General features: G+C 44.1%; 1 protein-coding gene across 2 annotated transcripts in view; it reads right to left on the bottom strand.

Annotated features, from left to right (window-relative positions):
• The window catches only part of ADD2 (adducin 2), a 114830-nt gene that overhangs the window by 8360 nt on the left and 87360 nt on the right, over positions 1–19110 (bottom strand). For both annotated transcript variants that reach the window (XM_066378039.1, XM_066378040.1), the window contains exons 10-15: positions 16028–16204; positions 6938–7195; positions 5995–6114; positions 5018–5107; positions 2995–3142; positions 1617–1742 (exon numbers count right to left, since the gene is read on the bottom strand). In XM_066378039.1, coding sequence (XP_066234136.1) covers positions 1617–1742; positions 2995–3142; positions 5018–5107; positions 5995–6114; positions 6938–7195; positions 16028–16204 — 919 coding nt within the window. The remainder of the gene's footprint in view (positions 1–1616; positions 1743–2994; positions 3143–5017; positions 5108–5994; positions 6115–6937; positions 7196–16027; positions 16205–19110) is intronic.

Genomic DNA, 19110 nt, shown 5'->3' with positions numbered 1-19110 from the left:
CTCGGGGCTCTGGCCTCAAGCAGATGGGTTTCCTCCGCAACACTTGGCCTGCCCTGGAGGCAGCATTTTGCCTTTAGAGGGCACTAGGGGTTGGGGGATTCTAGCAACTTCCACAAATGTGGCCATTCTAGCCAGGAGGGAGAAGATCCCAGCAGGCCACCAAACCTTTGCTCCCTACCTGGTGGTATAAACCCTGTGGTGAGGGCCCTGGGGGGCAGGAAGAGTGGGGGTCAGAAGTAATTTCAGGAGCTCACTGAAGACACTTTTATGATTTAGATGGTATGGACTATAATACTATTATTATCTGTCATATATATATATATATATATAATATATATTATTGACCACAGCCATAATTATCTCTTACATTTAAATCATGCTTTTACTCTTTCAAAGCATTTTTCATTTACAACTTTCCTTACACATATCAGAACCCTAAAAAGGGAAAATAGTAGTCCCATTTGACAGACAAAGAGACTGAGGCACAGAGATTATCTGATTTTCTAAAATTAGCAGTTGAACTATTACTAGCAGCTGAGTTGGGCCTAGAACTCAGTCCTCTAAACTAGTAGCTAGTAAGTGGTTCTTGACCTGGGCTACACATTAGAATAACCTGGGGGATCTTAAAACTCCAGGCTTCACCTGGCCGGTTGGCTCAGCGGTAGAGCGTTGGCCTGGCGTGCGGGGGACCTGGGTTCGATTCCCGACCAGGGCACATAGGAGAAGCGCCCATTTGCTCCTCCACCCCCCCCCCATCCTTCCTCTCTGTCTCTCTCTCCCCCTCCTGCAGCCGGGGCTCCATTGGAGCAGGGATGGCCCGGGCGCTGGGGATGGCTCCTTGGCTTCTGCCCCAGGCGCTGGAGTGGCTCTGGTTGCAGCAGGGCGGCGCCCCGGAGGGGCAGAGCATCGCCCCCTGGTGGGCAGAGCGTCGCCCCTGGTGGGCGTGCTGGGTGGATCCTGGTCGGGCGCATGTGGGAGTCTGTCTGACTGTCTCTCCCCGTTTCCAGCTTCAAGAAAAATACAAAAAAAAACAAAACCCAAAACAAAAACAAAAAAAACCCCTCCAGGCTTCACTCCTTCCCTCCCTCACCCCCAAATCATTTCAATCAGAACCACTGGGGATGGGGCCCAAGCAGGCGTCAGGGTTGCTAAAGCCCTTCTGCCCGGCCCAGCCCCCTCGATTCCCAAGTGCAGTCAAGGTTGAGAACAAGCTCTCACCTGAGAGCTTGCTGGAAATGCAGAGTCTCAGGTCCTACCCCAGACTGGCTGCACCAAAATCTTCATTTTTAAAAGATCCCTAGGTGACCCCTGGGCACATTAAGGTCTGAGCCCTGGGCTGCTGCATCTAGAAAGGCCCATTAGCCAACCCAGTCAGAGTCAGACGTGAGAAAGCTATGAGTCATGAACGGAAGGTGTGTGGTCACAGCTAGTGAATGGAACGAGCCTAAGTTAGTAAACTCTATTTCAGATTCCCTAGATACGGTGGAGGGCAAACCTTTCCGGGTGGGGGGTGGTGACACCTGTTGAAAGGCAGGCCCCGCCTCCCAGGCAGGCCCCTTCCTCAGCCTGTGGACACACTTCCCTCCCTCCTGGCCTGGCCGCTCTGCTCCACTCACCGTCTAACAACTTGGCGGGAGAGACCACGGGGCTCTTTGTCTCTGACTTCACTGGACTCTGTGCAGGGGAAGCAGGTGCTGACTTTACAGGTGAGCCAGGCTCCTCTGCAGTGGTTTCTTTCTCCCCTGAAAGTACAGAAAACCACCCCAGTATAAAGGTCAAGCAGATGAGAGGTAGACAGAAAGAGAACGCTATAGAAACTGCTTTCTCCTCCTCTGTCCTCATTTCTCCTGGCTGGAGTTAGGTGCTCCCCTATCCTTTTATTAATTCTGTGACATCCTGGGGGAGGCCAGTGGGAGAAGTCACAGCCATGTTCTGGTCCCTCCAACAGAGCACATCCACCTGTGGATGCTATCCCTGAGGTAGGCAGCAAGTCTGCAGGACAGGTCCCACGCATGACTTGGTGTCATATAACTCATTTTCATTTATCTCATTTACATGTTCAGTGCAAACAATGCCTAGGGATAAAAATCACCATATTTTTCCACCTACTTTTTCAATTGACCCATCAGAACTCTGAGCAAGCCAGCAAGGTTTTCCCAGTGCGTGCTTGGCACCGAGGATGGTGTCTGACCCTAGGTGGGGAGGGGCATCGTGGAGGGAGAGCCTGCCCTGAGGAGTAGAAGCCCAGCCTGCTGGACAACACCAGGAGCTGAGTTCTGGATCTCAGACCTCAGGTGCTCCTGAAGCAAAGAGAAGGGACAGCTCAATGTGGGGGGTGAGGAGAGACTGCACAGGCTTAGCAGGAGGGGGTTTGAGATGGAGCCTGACATGTAGATGACTCTGAATCAGGCTGGCCCAGAAGTGAAGCCATGCCAGGAAGGGACAAGGGCACATAAACCATCACTGAGTGTGAGTATCGATCTGTGAGTCAACAGGGAAGGATGGGCTTAACTCTGAAATAAAGGAGAGGTAAGAAAAAAAAGAAGTCAGCTAGTGGAGAGTTCTGATTGTCTAAAAAGTTTACACCAGCTCTGAAAGATAATTACTAACTACCACTATTATAACTAATTTATCTGGTGTTTACTGCCCTACGCCACATCTACAGGCACTATTCTAAGCACTCTCCAAGGATTAACTCTATACTCAGTTGAGAGGGTTGGGGGAGGTCCTCAAGACACGGGGAACTGTTAGGCCTTGCATAACGAGGGTCATTATTGTGACTGATAGGATTATGCTAATAAGAATATTATTTGGTGATTGGCAGAAGATCAAATTGAGGATATGATGAGAAGACAGAGAAGCAGGTGGCTAAATATGAAAGCAGAGGCTAGACCGAGCCCGAGGGCCGTGCCAGAGGCTGCTCCGCGCTCTCTCTGGACTCCCCCACGCTCTCCCCTCCACCCTGGGAGACCCTGGAGCGCTGGGGCTCTTTACCTTCAAGTTCTAGTTTCTTCCTCTCCACCTCTTTCTTGTATTCCTCCAGCTCCTGGTCAGTGAGTTGGCTGAAGGGGTTGGGCACCGTCTCCTCGGACTCATCTTTGGTGTCCGTGTCGCCCTTGGCCATCAGCTGGCTGTCTGTAGACTGAAAGTTAACCACAGACTGTGTGTTGCTCTCTGAACGCCGGGGCTGGGGCCCAGGCCCGAGATTCCTTTCAGACTCATGTGGCTGCCAGTGGTCGTGCTAAGGACAGCGTGACATGCAGCTCCTTGGAAACAGCACAGGCCTCAAGGTAGGGCCTGTTCACTCCTCCCTGTGGCTACCTCACCCCAGACCCAGATCCTCTGCAACTGCCTAGATGAATGCAGGGGTCCTACCCTCTGCCCCAGAAATAAAATCAAAGGATGTTCCCAAGCAGAAGGAAGACACACCTTTATTGCAGTCCTTCCTGTGGATGCTTGCAAGCCATCACTGTGCAAATATAGTCAGCGGCCCAAAGTCAGTCAGCAACATCCAGCCAGCAAAGCGGTGGCTCCCCAAACTCATGCCCACTGCACCCCCCCTTCCCGCCCCTCCAAAGCAGCACAAGCTACAGCACACAGCAGCAAAACACAGTTGCTTCTGCGTTCTCAGTCCACACTGTTAGTCCTTTTACACAGTCATAAATTACAAGGGGACCAAAGCCCTGAATCTTGGGTCTTCACTCGCCTGTCCCCTGTGGGGACGTTGGCAAAATGGCTGTTTCACCACCTCTGGGGAGCTCACAGCTGGGTAAGCTTGTGGGAGCTTCAGGAGTCCTTTGACCCCTCTAGCTCAAGACAGGGACCGAAGTTCACACTGCACAGTCCTGGTTCCTAAGGCAGCATCCCCACCTTGGCCCCTGTGCCTGCAGTGCTCTGACGCTGAGGAGGAGCCCAAGACAGCACGGCCTGGCCTGGGGAGGCGGCCCTGAGCAGCGGGCCCACCCTGCCCCAGTCCTCCTCTCCCGTGGGCTCCTCCCAAAAGGGGGCAGCACTGGGCCTACCTCAAGGAATTGTGGAGTTCAAAAGAGAGTCTAACATCGAGATTCCAAGAAGAAGGACTCCAAAATAAATGGTATTCATATATTGGGATAAATGTCTGAGTCTTTAACAGTTTTGCTCATTGTCTTGAACTCTCACCTCCCATTATCATGCGGTATTCCTATCCTCGACCCAGGGGCACATTTGGTGTTCCTCATCTTGGCTGAGTTGCGGTGGGGTGGAGATGGGTAACCTTCACACTTCTCCTGCCAATGGGCACGCATCCCGTGGGCTGCAGCCCAGTCGGAAATCACTGCTCTGCCCCAGCTCGCTCAGCAGAGAGGAATGGCTCCTCTCTTCCCCTCTTTCTTACTCAAAGGAAGAGGCTGTGCCCACTGCTAGTTTGCAATGAGCAGCAATTATTTCCAACATGAGCCAGAATTCTGACCTTCACCCCTTTTGCTAAACACTAGACAAACACTGTTCTATCTCAAGCATGGGAACGACTTGATACTTTCTAACTCTATGTGGGTGTGTGTGAGCAACTACCTGCCCCTCCCGGCGGCAGGAGCACCAGTCCTTATATACATGCCTCCCCTCTGAGAACGTGTGAGCGTTGTCCCAATGCTACAATGTCATGATGCCACATCCATGCAGAGGCCAGACATGCTCGGGGCAGGCTGGTTGGGAGCAGCTGGGAGCTGCCAGCCACGTTTCTGCCTTCCCCCACTTTGCAAGATACTAACAGAGGGAAGACTGAAGTTTCATGGGGGAAACATGGAGGTCGGCCTCACACCCATGGGCACGTGGGCAGCTGCTGCCCACCCAGAGCCCACAGGGAGCTCTTAGACACTGTCCCTGGTTCTCACAACATTTGTTTCGCAGCAAGAGCACCAGCACCCAAGACCAGAGGGGAGGTGGGCACAAGGACTCAGGGGTCCTACTGCCCAACCCCAGGCACTGAAGACCCAGAAGGCAAACTCGCTTCCCCTCCAGACAGGGGCCGCCTCTGCTGTACCGGGCTTCGGCTCTTCTCAGCGATGACACTCGCCAGGAGCTGGGACTGGGGCCCCGCCGACTTCACATCTTGTCGGTTTTGTTCTCGAATCTAGGTGGAAAGGGAGGCGGAGAGTAAGCCAGTGTGCAGTGTCAGGCCGTGGAGAGTGGGAGGGGCATTCCCAGGGCATACTGGTGTCCAGTGCGGTCTGTGACTTGGGCCTAATAAGGTTTCCCAGCGGCGTAGGACCCTGTCTCCTCTATTTCTAACACAGTCCATCCATGCTGACACAGTCTCCACGTTTGTTTCAGAGTGACTAAACAGTTTATACACCACACAGGGCCTCGCTGACTCAGAGAAGGTAACTGGAGGAGGTGGAGAGTAAAAGGAGGCACAGTCGGTCCTTGAGGGAGAGCCTCCGAGTTTAATATTCCTGTGAAGCCCCTGAGGGGTTTGTTTAAAATGCAGACTCCTGGGCCCACCCCTCTGGTCGGAATCTAAATCCTTTGACAGGGAGGAGACCCAGGAATCTGCATGTGAAACAAGCACTGCAGAGGCACCACACATTGAAACCCAGCTCTGGTAGTGTATCTGGCCTGGAGGTGGTCTGCTACAGCCTGAGTTTTTAAAGCAACTTTAGAAATGTAAGTGAACTGTAAAGCAAAGGTGGAGAAAGGAATATAGAGGATGTTGAAATCTTGGCCAAAAGGATAAGAACATAAATAGCATAAAATTCATAAAAATTCAATGTGTGGGCAGGTCTCATAAACACATCTAATGTCTAACACAAGCCTCTATGTATGAGGGTCCTATAGGACCACAGAAGTATAGCACTCAGCACAGTGCCCAGAAAAGAGCCAATAACAGCAGTTCCTTTCCCAAGAGAGGCATCAGGGGTATTGATTGGACAGGTTCATCCCGCCCCTGCCCCCAAACCCCCCCCCCCCCCAGTACTCTTGACAAAGAAGAGATAGTGAGACAGTTAGCTACCTCCCTACCTTGTTCCTCATGTCCAGCACTTCTTGGGGGTCGGTGTAGAGAGGCACAAATTGGTTTGGGTTTTCGATCCGTATGGGCATGCCACTGCTGGATTTCTCCACCTCGTCCGCCTTCATCCACTGAACACACACAAGGGCAGGTGGGTAAGGCAACAGAGTAAAACCCATGCGTCCACCCCAGTGACCCAACCCGTGCGATCTGGGCCCACTGGCCTACATGGAAGGTCAGCAAGCCTGAACATGTCTCTCCTCTGTGATGCCTGTCTACCAGAGCAGGAGGGCAACAAATGACCCAGCTGCCAAAGAAGGCCCCAGGTCAACAGCCATGGAAAACACTTAAGAGAAAGGGTCAGAACCTTGGTAACCAGCGTTGACAGACAGGCAGCTTGAGCTTAAGTGTTAGATAACTCCATGTTAACTTACAGGGCTTCATTTTTTTTTTCTCTCTCTAATGAAGAGCTATTCTGTTTGGCTGTCAACTACTTTAATGTTCACGAAAAATCAAAAGAAGAGTCAGGGTGCGTGTGTGGTGGAGAGGACAATGTCATAGAAATGAATATCCCGCCCACCTCTGGGGGTTGCCTCAGATGTGCAGTCCAGATGTTGGATACCCCTCCTTGAACGTCCCAGAATTCCCCTGCGGATGGGGGAGCAAGAAGCAAAAATCAGTTGCTTCTCACTTTCATGTTGCTGGGGGTGACCTGGCCTGGTCATCCTCTGGTCCCCAACTCAGGGGCAAGGTGCAAGAAACAGGTGATCAGAGCCTCCATGGATACCAACAGCTGTTCCCAGGCGCCTGACAGGAAGCCCTAAGGGGGTCCTGAACACACATCCAGGGGAGACTTGTTCTCTTCCTCTCTTTTAAAGCTGCTTAACCCACACACGTCACCAGGCACTCTTCCCCCAGCACGGACTCCCCAGCAGAGCCCCTAGACCGCCTTACTGTGGTCTTGGGCCGGGGGCTGCCCATGCTCCTCTGGACCTCGTCAGCCACGTTGACTCGCAGGTAGGTGTTGGGTGTGTTGAGCCAGCGGGTCTTCTCCTTTTGCTGCTTCTGGGCGTGCTGCCGCAGGACGGGCACCGGGGTGCCATCATCCTCGAACACAAAGGCTGTGACCGTGGCCGGAATCTCCACCTCACTTTTGTGTTTGGTTTTCTCTTGAACTAAGGGGTAGCGGTATGTGTAGCCTGTTCTGTAGCCCTACAAATGACACAAAGAGAACCACTTACCATGGGGAAAGTGGTCTGTATGCACCTGTGTGCCCACCCACACACCCATGCATGCATGCCACCCACTTCTGATGATTCAGTTTAAACCCACATCTCCACAGTACAACCCGGACCTTCCTGCATCCCTGGTGTGTTTTGGAATTCTTCCTTTTGTGGTGCCCCAACCCCTCCCTTCCTCCATCTGAACAATTCCTCTGATCGGGGCTGAGAAAACCCCTAGAACCTTGTGAACTTGACAGAGCTCCAGCTCTTCACCAGGTGCAGTGGTTCCCAGCCCCGGCTGCACATTGGAACCATACGGGAGCTTCAACAGTGCCGATGCCTGGGCCCTCCTCTACCTGCCCATTTCATTGGATGGAGGTATAGTTTGGGCTGAATCCAACAGTTAGCCCTCCCTTCCTCCACTCTGAGATTTAACTATTTCCTTCTCAGAACTCCGAAATCTGACTCAAGAACATTCCCGTCTCCTAAGCAAGACAACATCCCACAAAGGCAAAGCTGATTACCGCGTGGTAAGAATGAATTTGAGAATCTGGGCAGCTAACAAACGATTCTTAGCTCTGTCCATTCTCTAATTCTGTTTTGCTCATTTTGGGGTGACTACTGAAGTTGGACATTTTAAAGTACATTTAATGGCCACTTGAATCTCTTCCTTTGTACAGTGTTCTCGGTTCATTTTTTCTGCAGATATGTTTTTCTCTTTCACATTGACTTGTAATATCTCTTTCCAGTATTTTGACTGTCACAGGTGTTGCAAATATATATCTTCCCCCATAGTTTAGTTTGTCTTTCAGCTTTGTTTATGGTGGTGGGGGCAGAGTGGTTTAGAAAAATGCAAAGTTTAAATTTTAATGTAATCATAGCTGCCGATATTGGTCCTCATCATTTCAGGCTATCCTGCTACTCTTGACAAGTTGTGCCCTAGCATAAAAACATCGAAAATGTTAGCCTGTTTTTTTAAATACCTGTACAAGATTATTTTCATGTGTCAATTTTTGATAAATCAGGAATGTATCTTGTTGAAAGGAATGTGGTCGCAATCCACCTGAGCTTTATTCTCCAAATGGCTGGTAGTCTCTTTCCCGCTGCTTTCTAAGGCACTTGTCTGGCCGGCATTAAGTTCTCAGGTCCTTGGGGTCTATTTCTAATTCTCTAAACTGTTGCACTGATTACACTTTACCATGTGATGGGACAGATATGCCTATCTACTTTTCTTTTTATAGTACCTTCCTAGACATTCTGAACTTCACCTGGAAGAACATTTCACTAGGTCCTTACACCTTCCCTCATTTTTAAAGGAATTACATTGAGTTAATTAATTAACTTGAAACAGTGACTTCTTTACCCTATGGACTCTTTATAACAAAAAATAAATCATCACGAACACCTAAATAAAGAGATAGCAAATATAAAAAAGGACATTGAAATAATAAAAAAGAATCAGTCAGAAATGACAAATACAATATCAGAAATAAAGAACACAATGGAAGGAATTAGAAGCAGGATGGATGAAGCTGAGAATCAAATCAGTGAGTTAGATGACAAGATAAATTAAGGCATGGAAACAGAGCAGAAAAAAGAAAAGACACTCAAAAAGTCTGAGGAAACTCTAAGAGAGCTCTGTGACAACATGAAGAGAAATAACATCCGCATCATAGGGGTTTCTGAAGAAGAAGAGAAAGAACAAGGGATAGAGACTTTGTTCAAACATATCATAGCTGAAAACTTCCCTCAATTAAGGAAAACACCTCACAAGTTCAAGAAGCACAGAGAACTCCATTAAAGAGAAACCCAAAGAAATCTACACCAAGACACATCATAATTAAAATACCAAAGCTAAGTGATAAAGAGAAAATATTAAAAGCTGCTAAAGAAAAAAAGACTATCATCTACAAAGGAGCCCCCATAAGGATGACCTCCAACTTCTCAAAAGAAACACTTGAGGTCAGAGGGAATGGCAAGAAATATGTAAAGTAATGCAGAACAAGAGCCTACAACCAAGACTACTTTATCCAGCAAGGCTATCATTTAAAATTGAAGGAGAAATAAAAAGCTTTCCAGACAAAAAAACTCAAGGAATTCACTACAACCAAACCAATGCTGCAAGAAATGCTAAGGGGCCTGTTGTAAACAGATCAAAGGAGAAAAAGAATATAGCAAAAGAGAAATACGTTTTAAAGAATAAAATGGCAATAAACAACTACATATCAATAATAACTTTAAATGTAAATAGATTAAATGATCTGATCAAAAGACATAGGGAAGCTGCATGGATAAGAAAACAGGACCCGTACATATGCTGTCTACAAGAGACACACCTTAAAACAAAAGATGCACATAGACTGAAGATAAAAGGATGGAAAAAAATATTTCATGCAAATGGAAATTTAAAAAAAGATAGGGTAGCAATACTTGTATCAGACAAAATGGACTTTAAAACAAAGGCTATAGTAGGAGATAAAGAAGGTTACTACAATGCCTGACCTGTGGTGGCGCAATGGATAAAGCATCAACTTGGAAACACTGAGGTTGCCGGTTCAAAACCCTGGGCTTGCCTGGTCAAGGCACATATGGGAGTTGATGCTTTCTGCTCCTCCCCCTTCTCTCTCTCTCTCTCCCCCCTCTTTATAATGAATAAATAAAATCTTAAAAAAAAAAAAGAAGGTTACTACATAATGATAAAGGGAGCAATCCAACAGGAAGATATAACCGTTATAAATATCTACGCACCTAATATAGGAGCACCTAAATATATAAAGCAGACTTTGATGGATTTAAAGGGTGAGATCAATAGCAATACTATAATAGTAGGGGATTTCAATACCCCACTAACATCACTAGATAGATCCTCAAGAAAAAAACTTAACAAAGAAACAGCAAACTTAAAGGACATACTAGATCAACTCGATTTAATAGATATCTTCAGAACTTTTCACCCTAAAGCAGCAGAATATACATTCTTTTCAAGTGCTCATGGTACATTCTTTAAGATAGACCACATGTTAGGGCACAAAAGCGGTCTCAACAAATTTAAGAAGATTGAAATCATATCGAGCACTTTCTCTGTTTACAATGCCATGAAACTAGAAATCAACAACAACAGAAAAACTGAAAAATACTCAAACATTTGGAAACAAAATAGCATGTTATTAAATAATGAATGGGTTAACAATGAGATCAAAGAAGAAATAAAAGAATTTCTAGAAACAAATCATAACGAGCATACATCAACTCAAAATTTATGAGACACAGCAAAAGCAGTCCTGAGAGGGAAGTTCATAGCATTACAGGCCTACCTCAACAGCTAGAAAAAGCTCAAATAAACAACTTGACCCTGCATCTAAAAGAACTAGAAAAAGAACAGCAAGTAAAGTCCAGAGGTAGTAGAAATAAGGAAATAATAAAGATCAGAGCAGAAATAAATGACATAGAGGCTAAAGAAACAATACAGAGGATCAAAGAAACCAGGGGCTGGTTCTTTGAAAAGGGAAACAAGATCAATGAACCTTTAACCAGACTCACTAAAAAAAAAGAGACAGGACTCAAATAAATAAAATTAGAAATGAGAGTGGAGAAATAACAACTCACACAACAGAAATACAAAATATTGTAAGAAAATACTATGAAGAACTGTACGCCAAAAAACTAGACAACCTAGATGAAATGGAAAAATTCCTTGAAACATATAATCCTCCAAAAATTAATCTGGAAGAATCAGAAAACCTAAACAGACCAATTACAACAAATGAGATTGAAATAGTTATCAAAAACCTCCCAAAAAAGAAAAGTCCTGGGCCTGATGGCTTCACAAGTGAATTCTACCAAATATTCAAAGAAGAACTAACTCCTATCCTTCTCAAGCTATTTCAAAAAATTTAAGAGGAAGGAAGACTTCCAACCTCCTTTTATGAGGCAAGTATAATTCTGATTCCAAAACCAGGCAAAGACAACACAAAGAAAGAAAATTATAGGCCAATATCCCTGATGAATTTAGATGCTAAAATCCTCAACAAAATATTAGCAAACCGGATCCAGCAATACATGAAAAAAATCATACACCATGATCAAGTGGGATTTCTTCTTGGGAGGCAAGGCTGGTACAATATTCGCAAATCAATCAATGTGATTCATCACATAAACAAAAGGAAGGAGAAAAACCACATGATAATTTCAATAGATGCAGAAAAAGCATTTGATGAAATCCAGCACTCATTCATGATCCAAACTCTCAGCAAAGTGGGAATACAGAGAACATACCTCAACATGATAAAGGCCATCTATGACAAACCCACAGCCAACATCATACTCAATGGGCAAAAATTAAAAGCAATCCCCTTAAGATCAGGAACAAGGTAGGGGTGCCCCCTATCACCACTCTTATTCAACATAGTTCTGGAAGTCCTAGCCATAGCAATCAGACAAGAAAAAGAAATAAAAGGCATCCAAATTGGAAAAGAAGAACTAAAACTATCATTATTTACAGATGATATGATATTGTATATAGAGAAACCTAAAGTCTCAGTCAAAAAACTACTGGACCTGATACATGAATTCAGCAAGGTGGCAGGATATAAAATTAATACTCAGAAATCAGAGGCATTTTTATACACTAACAATGAACTGTCAGAAAGAGAAATTAAGGAAGCAATCCCCTTCACCATTGCAACCAAAAAAATAAAGTACCTAGGAATAAATTTTACCAGGGAGATTAAAGACTTGTACTCAGAAAATTATAAAACATTGATAAAAGAAATCAGGGAAGATACAAACAAGTGGAAGCATATACCATGCTCATGGTTAGGAAGAATAAACATCATTAAAATGTCTATATTCCCCAAAGCAATTTATAAATTCAATGCAATACCAATTAAAATACCAATGACTTACTTCAAAGATATAGAACACATATTACAAAAATTTATATGGAACCAAAAGAGAACACGAATAGCCTCAACAATCTTGAAAAAGAAGAATAAAGTGGGAGGTATCACACTTCCAGATATTAAGTTATACTACAAGGCCATTGTACTCAAAACAGCCTGGTACTGGCATAAGAACAGGCATATAGATCAATGGAACAGAACTGAGAGCCCAGAAATAAACCCACACTTTTATGGACAACTGATATTTGACAAACGAGGTAAGAGCATACATTGGAGTAAAGACAGCCTCTTCAACAAATGGTGTTGGGAAAATTGGACAACTACCTGCAAAAAAATGAAACTAGACCACCATCTTATACCATTCACAAAAATAAACTCAAAATGGATAAAAGACTTAAATGTAAGCTGTAAAACCATAAGCATCTTAGAAGAAAACATAGGCAGTAAGCTCTCTGACATCTCTCGCAGCAATATATTTGCAGATTTATCTCCACGGGCAAGTGAAATAAAAGACAGGATAAACAAATGGTACTATATCAAACTAAAAAGCTTTTGCACAGTGAAAGACAATAAGAACAGAATAAAAAGACAAACTACACAATGGGAGAATATATTTGACATTGCGTCTGATAAGGGGTTAATAACCAAAATTTATAAAGAACTTGTAAAACTCAATACCAGGAAGACAAACAATCCAATCAAAAAATGGGCGAAAGAAATGAATAGACACTTCTCCAAAGAGGACATACAGATGGCCAATAGGCATATGAAAAAATGCTCAACATCACTAATCATTAGAGAAATGCAAATTAAAACCACAATGAGATATCACCTCACACCAGTCAGAAGGGTGCTCATCAACAAAACAACACAGAATAAGTGCTGGTGAGGATGTGGAGAAAGGGAACCCTCCTGCACTGCTGGTGGGAATGCAGACTGGTGCAGCCACTGTGGAAAACAGTATGGAGATTCCTCAAGAAATTAAAAATCAAACTGCCTTTTGACTCAGCTATACCACTTTTAGGAATATACCCCAAGAACACCATAGCACTGTTTGAAAAGAAGAAATGCACCCCCATGTTTATGGCAGCATTGTTCACAATAGCGAAGATCTGGATACAGCCCAAGTGTCCGTCAGTGGACGAGTGGATTAAAAAGCTATGGTACATATATACTATGGAATACTACTCAGCCATAAGAAATGATGACATCGGATCATTTACAACAACATGAATGGACCTTGATAACATTATACTGAGCGAAATAAGTAAATCAGAAAAAACTAAGAACTATATGATTCCATACATAGGTGGGACATAAAAATGAGACTCAGAGACATGGACAAGAGTGTGGGGGTTACGGGGTGGGGGGAAGGAGAGGGAAAGGGTTGGGGGAGGGGAGGGGCACAAAGAACACCAGTTAGAAGGTAACGGAAGACAATTGGACTTAGGGTGATGGGAATGCAGCATAATCAAATGTCAAAATAACCTGGAGATTTTTCTCTGAACATATGTACCCTGATTTATCAATGTTACCCCATTAAAATTAATTTTAAAAATAAATAAATAAATGAGCTATCAAGTCATGAAAGATATGACTAAGGGAAAGAAGTCAATCTGGAAAGTATCCATACTACATGATTCTTACAATATGACATTCCAAGAAAGGCAATAACCACGGAGATAGTAAAAAGATCAGCGGTCATCAGGGGTGGGAGGTCAGGGAGGAGAGATGCATAGGCACAACACAGAGACTTTAGGGGGGTGAAAATACCGTGTATGATACTATATGATAGATACATGTCATTACACACTTGTCGAAACCCATAGAATATACAACCACCACCAGTGAACCCTAATATAAAGTATGGGCTTTGGGTTATAAAGATGTGTCAGTATAGGTTCATTGGTTATAAGAAATGTACCGCTCTGCTCTGGAATGTTAATAATAGGGGAGGCTGTGTAGTAGGGTCAGAGGGCATATGGAGAATCTCTATACAATCCTATCAATTTTGCTGTGAACCTCACACTGTTCTAAAAAATAATCAAGTCATAAAAAAAATAAAGAAAAAAAAATCATCATTCTTTATTGATCTCAGGTTTTCCCTGATGTCTATTGGTTAAACATGTTTTTCTTTAAATGGGTCTGCTTAATGTTTTATGATTTCACTGCATTTGCAAACAGGATTATTTTTTCCCATTCTTATATATATTTTCAAATATATTATATGTTAAGATAGAAAAAAGCTACTAAAATTTGTATGTATTTTCCTAAGTGACCACTTTAAAATGCACTCATTATTTCTAATATTTTTCTCAGTTGACTTTTGGACTTTATAGTCATGTAACCATATTATCTACAAAGAATAGTAATTTTGTTTCCTTTGTTAAATTTATATCTCTTATTTTTATGCCTTACTGCTTTGGATTAAGTTTCAGTATTATTCCAGAATAGTATTAAATAACGGTGCTGAGAGCAGGAATCGTTTTGTTTCAAACTTTTTAATAGATCACTTCTCGGCCTCTTGACTAAGGCCACATATAAAATTTAACAGAAATATTTCCAGTATTTTCCCATGATCTTGGCTTATGTTTTGAGAAAAAAATTATTTTAATCATGTTAAATAAGCATCCTACTTAAGTTATTATTTTTATAAACTGAAACTAAATTTTTATCAACTGCCTTTTGATATTTATTAAAATGATTAAACGGTTTTTACCCTTAAACTCAGTAATATCATGAAATATATTCAGAAGATTTATAATATTAACACATACTCGAATACTAGGAATGAACCCTCACTTGGTTACTGTGTATTATTATTCTGATTTCGTGCTGGATACTATCTGCTACTTTTTATGCAGCATTTTACATCAACTTGACTAAGAATGATCTGACTTTGTTGTAATTATTAAGGAGTCCTTCTTTCACTCTTCCTTGAAATAGCTTAAGAATCGTCTGTTTCTTAGAGATTTTTGAAACAACTCCTGTATGAAGCCACCCGGTTCTGGGGCTTTATTTCAGCATGGATTATTCAGCACACAAATAAATACTAGTTGTATTTTCATTGTGGATTGTACCTTTCATCATTATAAAGAGACCCTTAGGGTCAGCCTGGTAATATGGTGGAGGAGATGACTAGAAGGAACTGAAGGCAAAGAGGAAAGTATTAATTATTGCTGTGATCTAGACACAATAAAGAGAGTCTCAGACAGTAGCAGTGGGGGGGGGGGAATCAGATATAAAATGCAATAAAGATAGGTCTCATCTTTCACTACTCTGAGCAATCTAAGGAGTTAGAGTCTCTTCCTGCAATTAGCTCCTCATGGTATTGGTTTTCCTCTTGTTCTTGAATTGTCTATTTACATATCATGTCATCAACTAAATTGTTGTCCCTAGAAGAAGGAAGAATGTCTTAAAATTCTTTTATATCCTTTAAGTCCCACTCCTAGCTGCTTTAATGACTGATTCATTTGGTCATAACAACAGGATACTGTTATAATGCCGCTCACCAGGAACAAGGAAATGTATGGTATTATGTGTTTTCTGCGTTATAGTCATGAGATAAGATAAGAAAGCAGAACTAATGACAAAATAAACTGAATCACACAAGAGAAGCTCTGTGGTTCTGACTCTTACTGGATTACTACTTCTTTTACTAACCAGTATCTTCTTACTCCTCCTCCAAAGAGCACTCTACAGGTATGACGACATCCGCAGCCCTGAGAAAGGGGTGGCCAAGGCCATCTTAACTACTGTTATGATGACTACAGATTCTACATCAAGTTGCCAATCAATGAGGCTTTAACATTGTAACAGTGATGTTGGTAACTCTGATACCCACCAAATGCCACATACTGACTAGTCCTGGGGCTATGTCTCAACAGACTGGCCTCGAACGACAATGGCAGGAGACTCACCAGGTTGTCCAGCATCCTCATGAGGGCCTCAAACTCGTGTTCGCCCAGCCGGCTCTTCTGCATTGGCCCGAAGGTGCTCCCCGCCCACTGCACGGAGCCCACCTCGTGGGGCCGGTGCTTCTCCTGCTCTAGGAGGATGAGGTTCTCCAGGCCCCCGGCGCTGGACAGAGCGGACACCTGAGGCAAAGAGCAGACAGCTCTCACTTCTGTGCACTCATGCTCATGGTCACACACACACAGGTGTGCACTCACCTAAGCTCATGAGTGTAACAGAGTAGGGACAGAGGAAGATTAGAAACTGAAATGGGCTGGAAAACCAAGTTAGCTTTGGCTCTGTCCCCCCCACAAGGAAAAGCCACCCCAAATTCATTGTTCTTGCACCCTTGAAAAGAGCTATTAGCAGTTTCTTTCTTAATGTCACTTCTTAAGAAGAGACTATAGAGGACAAGTATTCAACCTTAAGAATAATGCAACTCAGAGCACTGAAAGTTACTTGGGTTACTGACCAACTTCAAATTGAGATTATTTCTGGGAAAGGTGAAAGAATGGGATTGAACGGGGCTCCAAAGGTGACTGAATGTCTGGTCTGCAGTATTTTATTTCTTTAAGAGGAGAAGGTCTGTTAATATTTGTTAAAATGCTGTTAATATTTGTTAAATCTGAGTTGTCGGTAGTGGTTATATACTATTATATTATTCTCTACATATCTGAATATTCTCTGTGTTTATGAAATATCTCACATTAAAAAAAAAGGTCACTTGCGAGCAATAGGCTGGCTTCTTGGCTGGTGAAATAGGAATGCAGCTGGATGGGCCGAACTAACAGGTCTGAAGGAAGAATGTGTCCTCCAGGATGGGGTTAGTTAATCACGGAAACCCAGGAGACACATGAGATGCCGATGGCCCAGCTGGACACTGTGCAGGGTGAGGCAGCTTTCACCAAAGGACTGAGAGTGCTTGTCCCGCTGTCAAGGGTCCAGAGGGAGGGGACGACACAGGTGATAGCGGGCAGAAGGTCTTGAGTATGTGTGTACAAGAGGTATGTGTGTACAGCACATTCATTAATCTAAATAATTTCCTTATTTTCTAATCCCATGTTCATCTGATAGTACATTCTATTTATTCCTCATATCTGCCACTCATATATAATTGGTTATGATTTGGCTTCCTGGGCAAGTTCAGCTACAGGAAGGAGTTTTGTGCTGTGCATCTGATAACTAGCATTGTAATTAATATTTGATATTCCATGTCAGCCTGCTTATTACAGGGAACAGCTCCTGCTGTACTAGCCCTTGGTGTTTCAGTTTTTGTGTGACAGTTGTTTTTACTGAAAATGAAAGGATACATTTTAGTTTGTTGGTGAATACGGGTCTATGATCTCATGAGGATCTGGCACACACCTTCGAATGTGTTAAATTCATCAGTGCAACAAATGGCCCCTATGAGACTACTTGGAAGTCAACCAGATTGCCTTCCAGAAGTGACCTCATCACCCTGTGAGGAGGAGGAAACTAGAATTCTAATTCTCCACACCCCTTTTATTCAAGACATGCGTCCAATAGGAACCTTTATTTTTATTTATTTATTTATTTATTGCATTTTTCCGAAGCTGGAAACGGGGAGGCAGTCAGACAGACTCCTGCATGCGCCCGACCGGGATCCACCCGGCATGCCCACGAGGGGGCGATGCTCTGCCCCTCTGGGGGTCGCTCTGTTGCATCCAGAGCCATTCTAGCACCTGAGGCAGAGGCCACAGAGCCATCCTCAGTGCCCCGGCAAACTTTGCTCCAATGGAGCCTTGGCTGCGGGAGGGGAAGAGAGAGACAAAGAGGAAGAAGAGGGGGAGGGGTGGAGAAGCAGATGGGCGCTTCTCCTGGGAACCTTTATTTTTAACTTAAAAAGATGATGCCATACCCTGGCAAAGATAGGGACCTTAGTGGTCATTTATTCCATCCTCGTGCTGACAGTAAGAGTCTTTGTCTAATTTCCCTAGAAGGTGATCAGCTCTGTGCTTGGAGAGTCAGCCTTTTGTATGGCTGCCAAAGTGACTAGGGGGTCACAGCGAGCTAACATAGATTACAGTGAGTTTTAATTTCTGGGTCCCAGTTCTGCCCTCTGCTGGCACGTTCTCTAATTCTAAAGTCCCTGCACCCAGTATGAGGCTGTGCGCATGGAATGCACTCTTAGGGGTGGTGAATTCCACTTGGCTGATCAATTTGCCTAGTTCATCGTGGACCCCCATCTTTCCCAGGAAGGACTTCAGTCTGGAACCTGAAACCTTGACTTGAAGTGCCAACCCCATGAAGAGAGGTCTTGGCCTGTCAGCCAAGCGTTTCTACCAACCTTACTGCCCCAACAAGCATGCAATGCTTGCTGCAGTTCTACAGTGCAGGTCTTAGGCAGTTCTATAGTGCCTAAGAACACAGACTCAGGCACCAGGTTGCCTGGGTTTGAATCCTGGTTTTGCCCTTATTTAATGTGTAACTTTGGACAGTGATTTACTCAATCTGTGCCTCCGTTTCTCATCTGTAAAATGAAAACAATACTACCTACCTCATGAGGATTATTGAAGATAATATTTGTAAAGCACTTAGAATAGCACTGGGTACATGTGGAGCACCATATAAATATTTATGACAAATAAATTATGATGTTTTACCATGAAAGGTTGAGAAACAATATCCCCTGGGTCCTGGTCATTCATGGAAGAGGACAGAACTACCCACATCCTTGTAAGAACTGCCTCCTCTCACCTCCCTCTTCCTCCATCGGTTTCCATGGTGATAGGCAGCAGGTGGAGAACCACCTGAGTGTCTTCCCATCTGCCTGTACGCAGAGCAGGGAGCTGTCTCTCTCATCTGGGGATGACCCAGTTTCCTGGAACCCCAAACTGATGGAGAGCAAAGAGAACACTGTCCCAAGAGAACAAAATAAGCTCTTAGCTTAGAACCACTAAAATGATCAGAGTCACCAAGGGAGAAAACTAGACCCACGATGGAAAGAGAATTTCAGTGCTGGTCATTCAACCAGAAATCGCCCAGCCAGATGCTGGGACTGCAAAAGCATCTGCAAACTGCCAGTGCC

The sequence above is a fragment of the Saccopteryx leptura genome, chromosome 3 (assembly GCF_036850995.1).
Source record: "Saccopteryx leptura isolate mSacLep1 chromosome 3, mSacLep1_pri_phased_curated, whole genome shotgun sequence".
Taxonomy (NCBI): domain Eukaryota; kingdom Metazoa; phylum Chordata; class Mammalia; order Chiroptera; family Emballonuridae; genus Saccopteryx; species Saccopteryx leptura.
The sequence above is the reverse complement of the archived record's forward strand: the minus strand, read 5'-3'. Positions and strand labels throughout refer to the sequence as shown.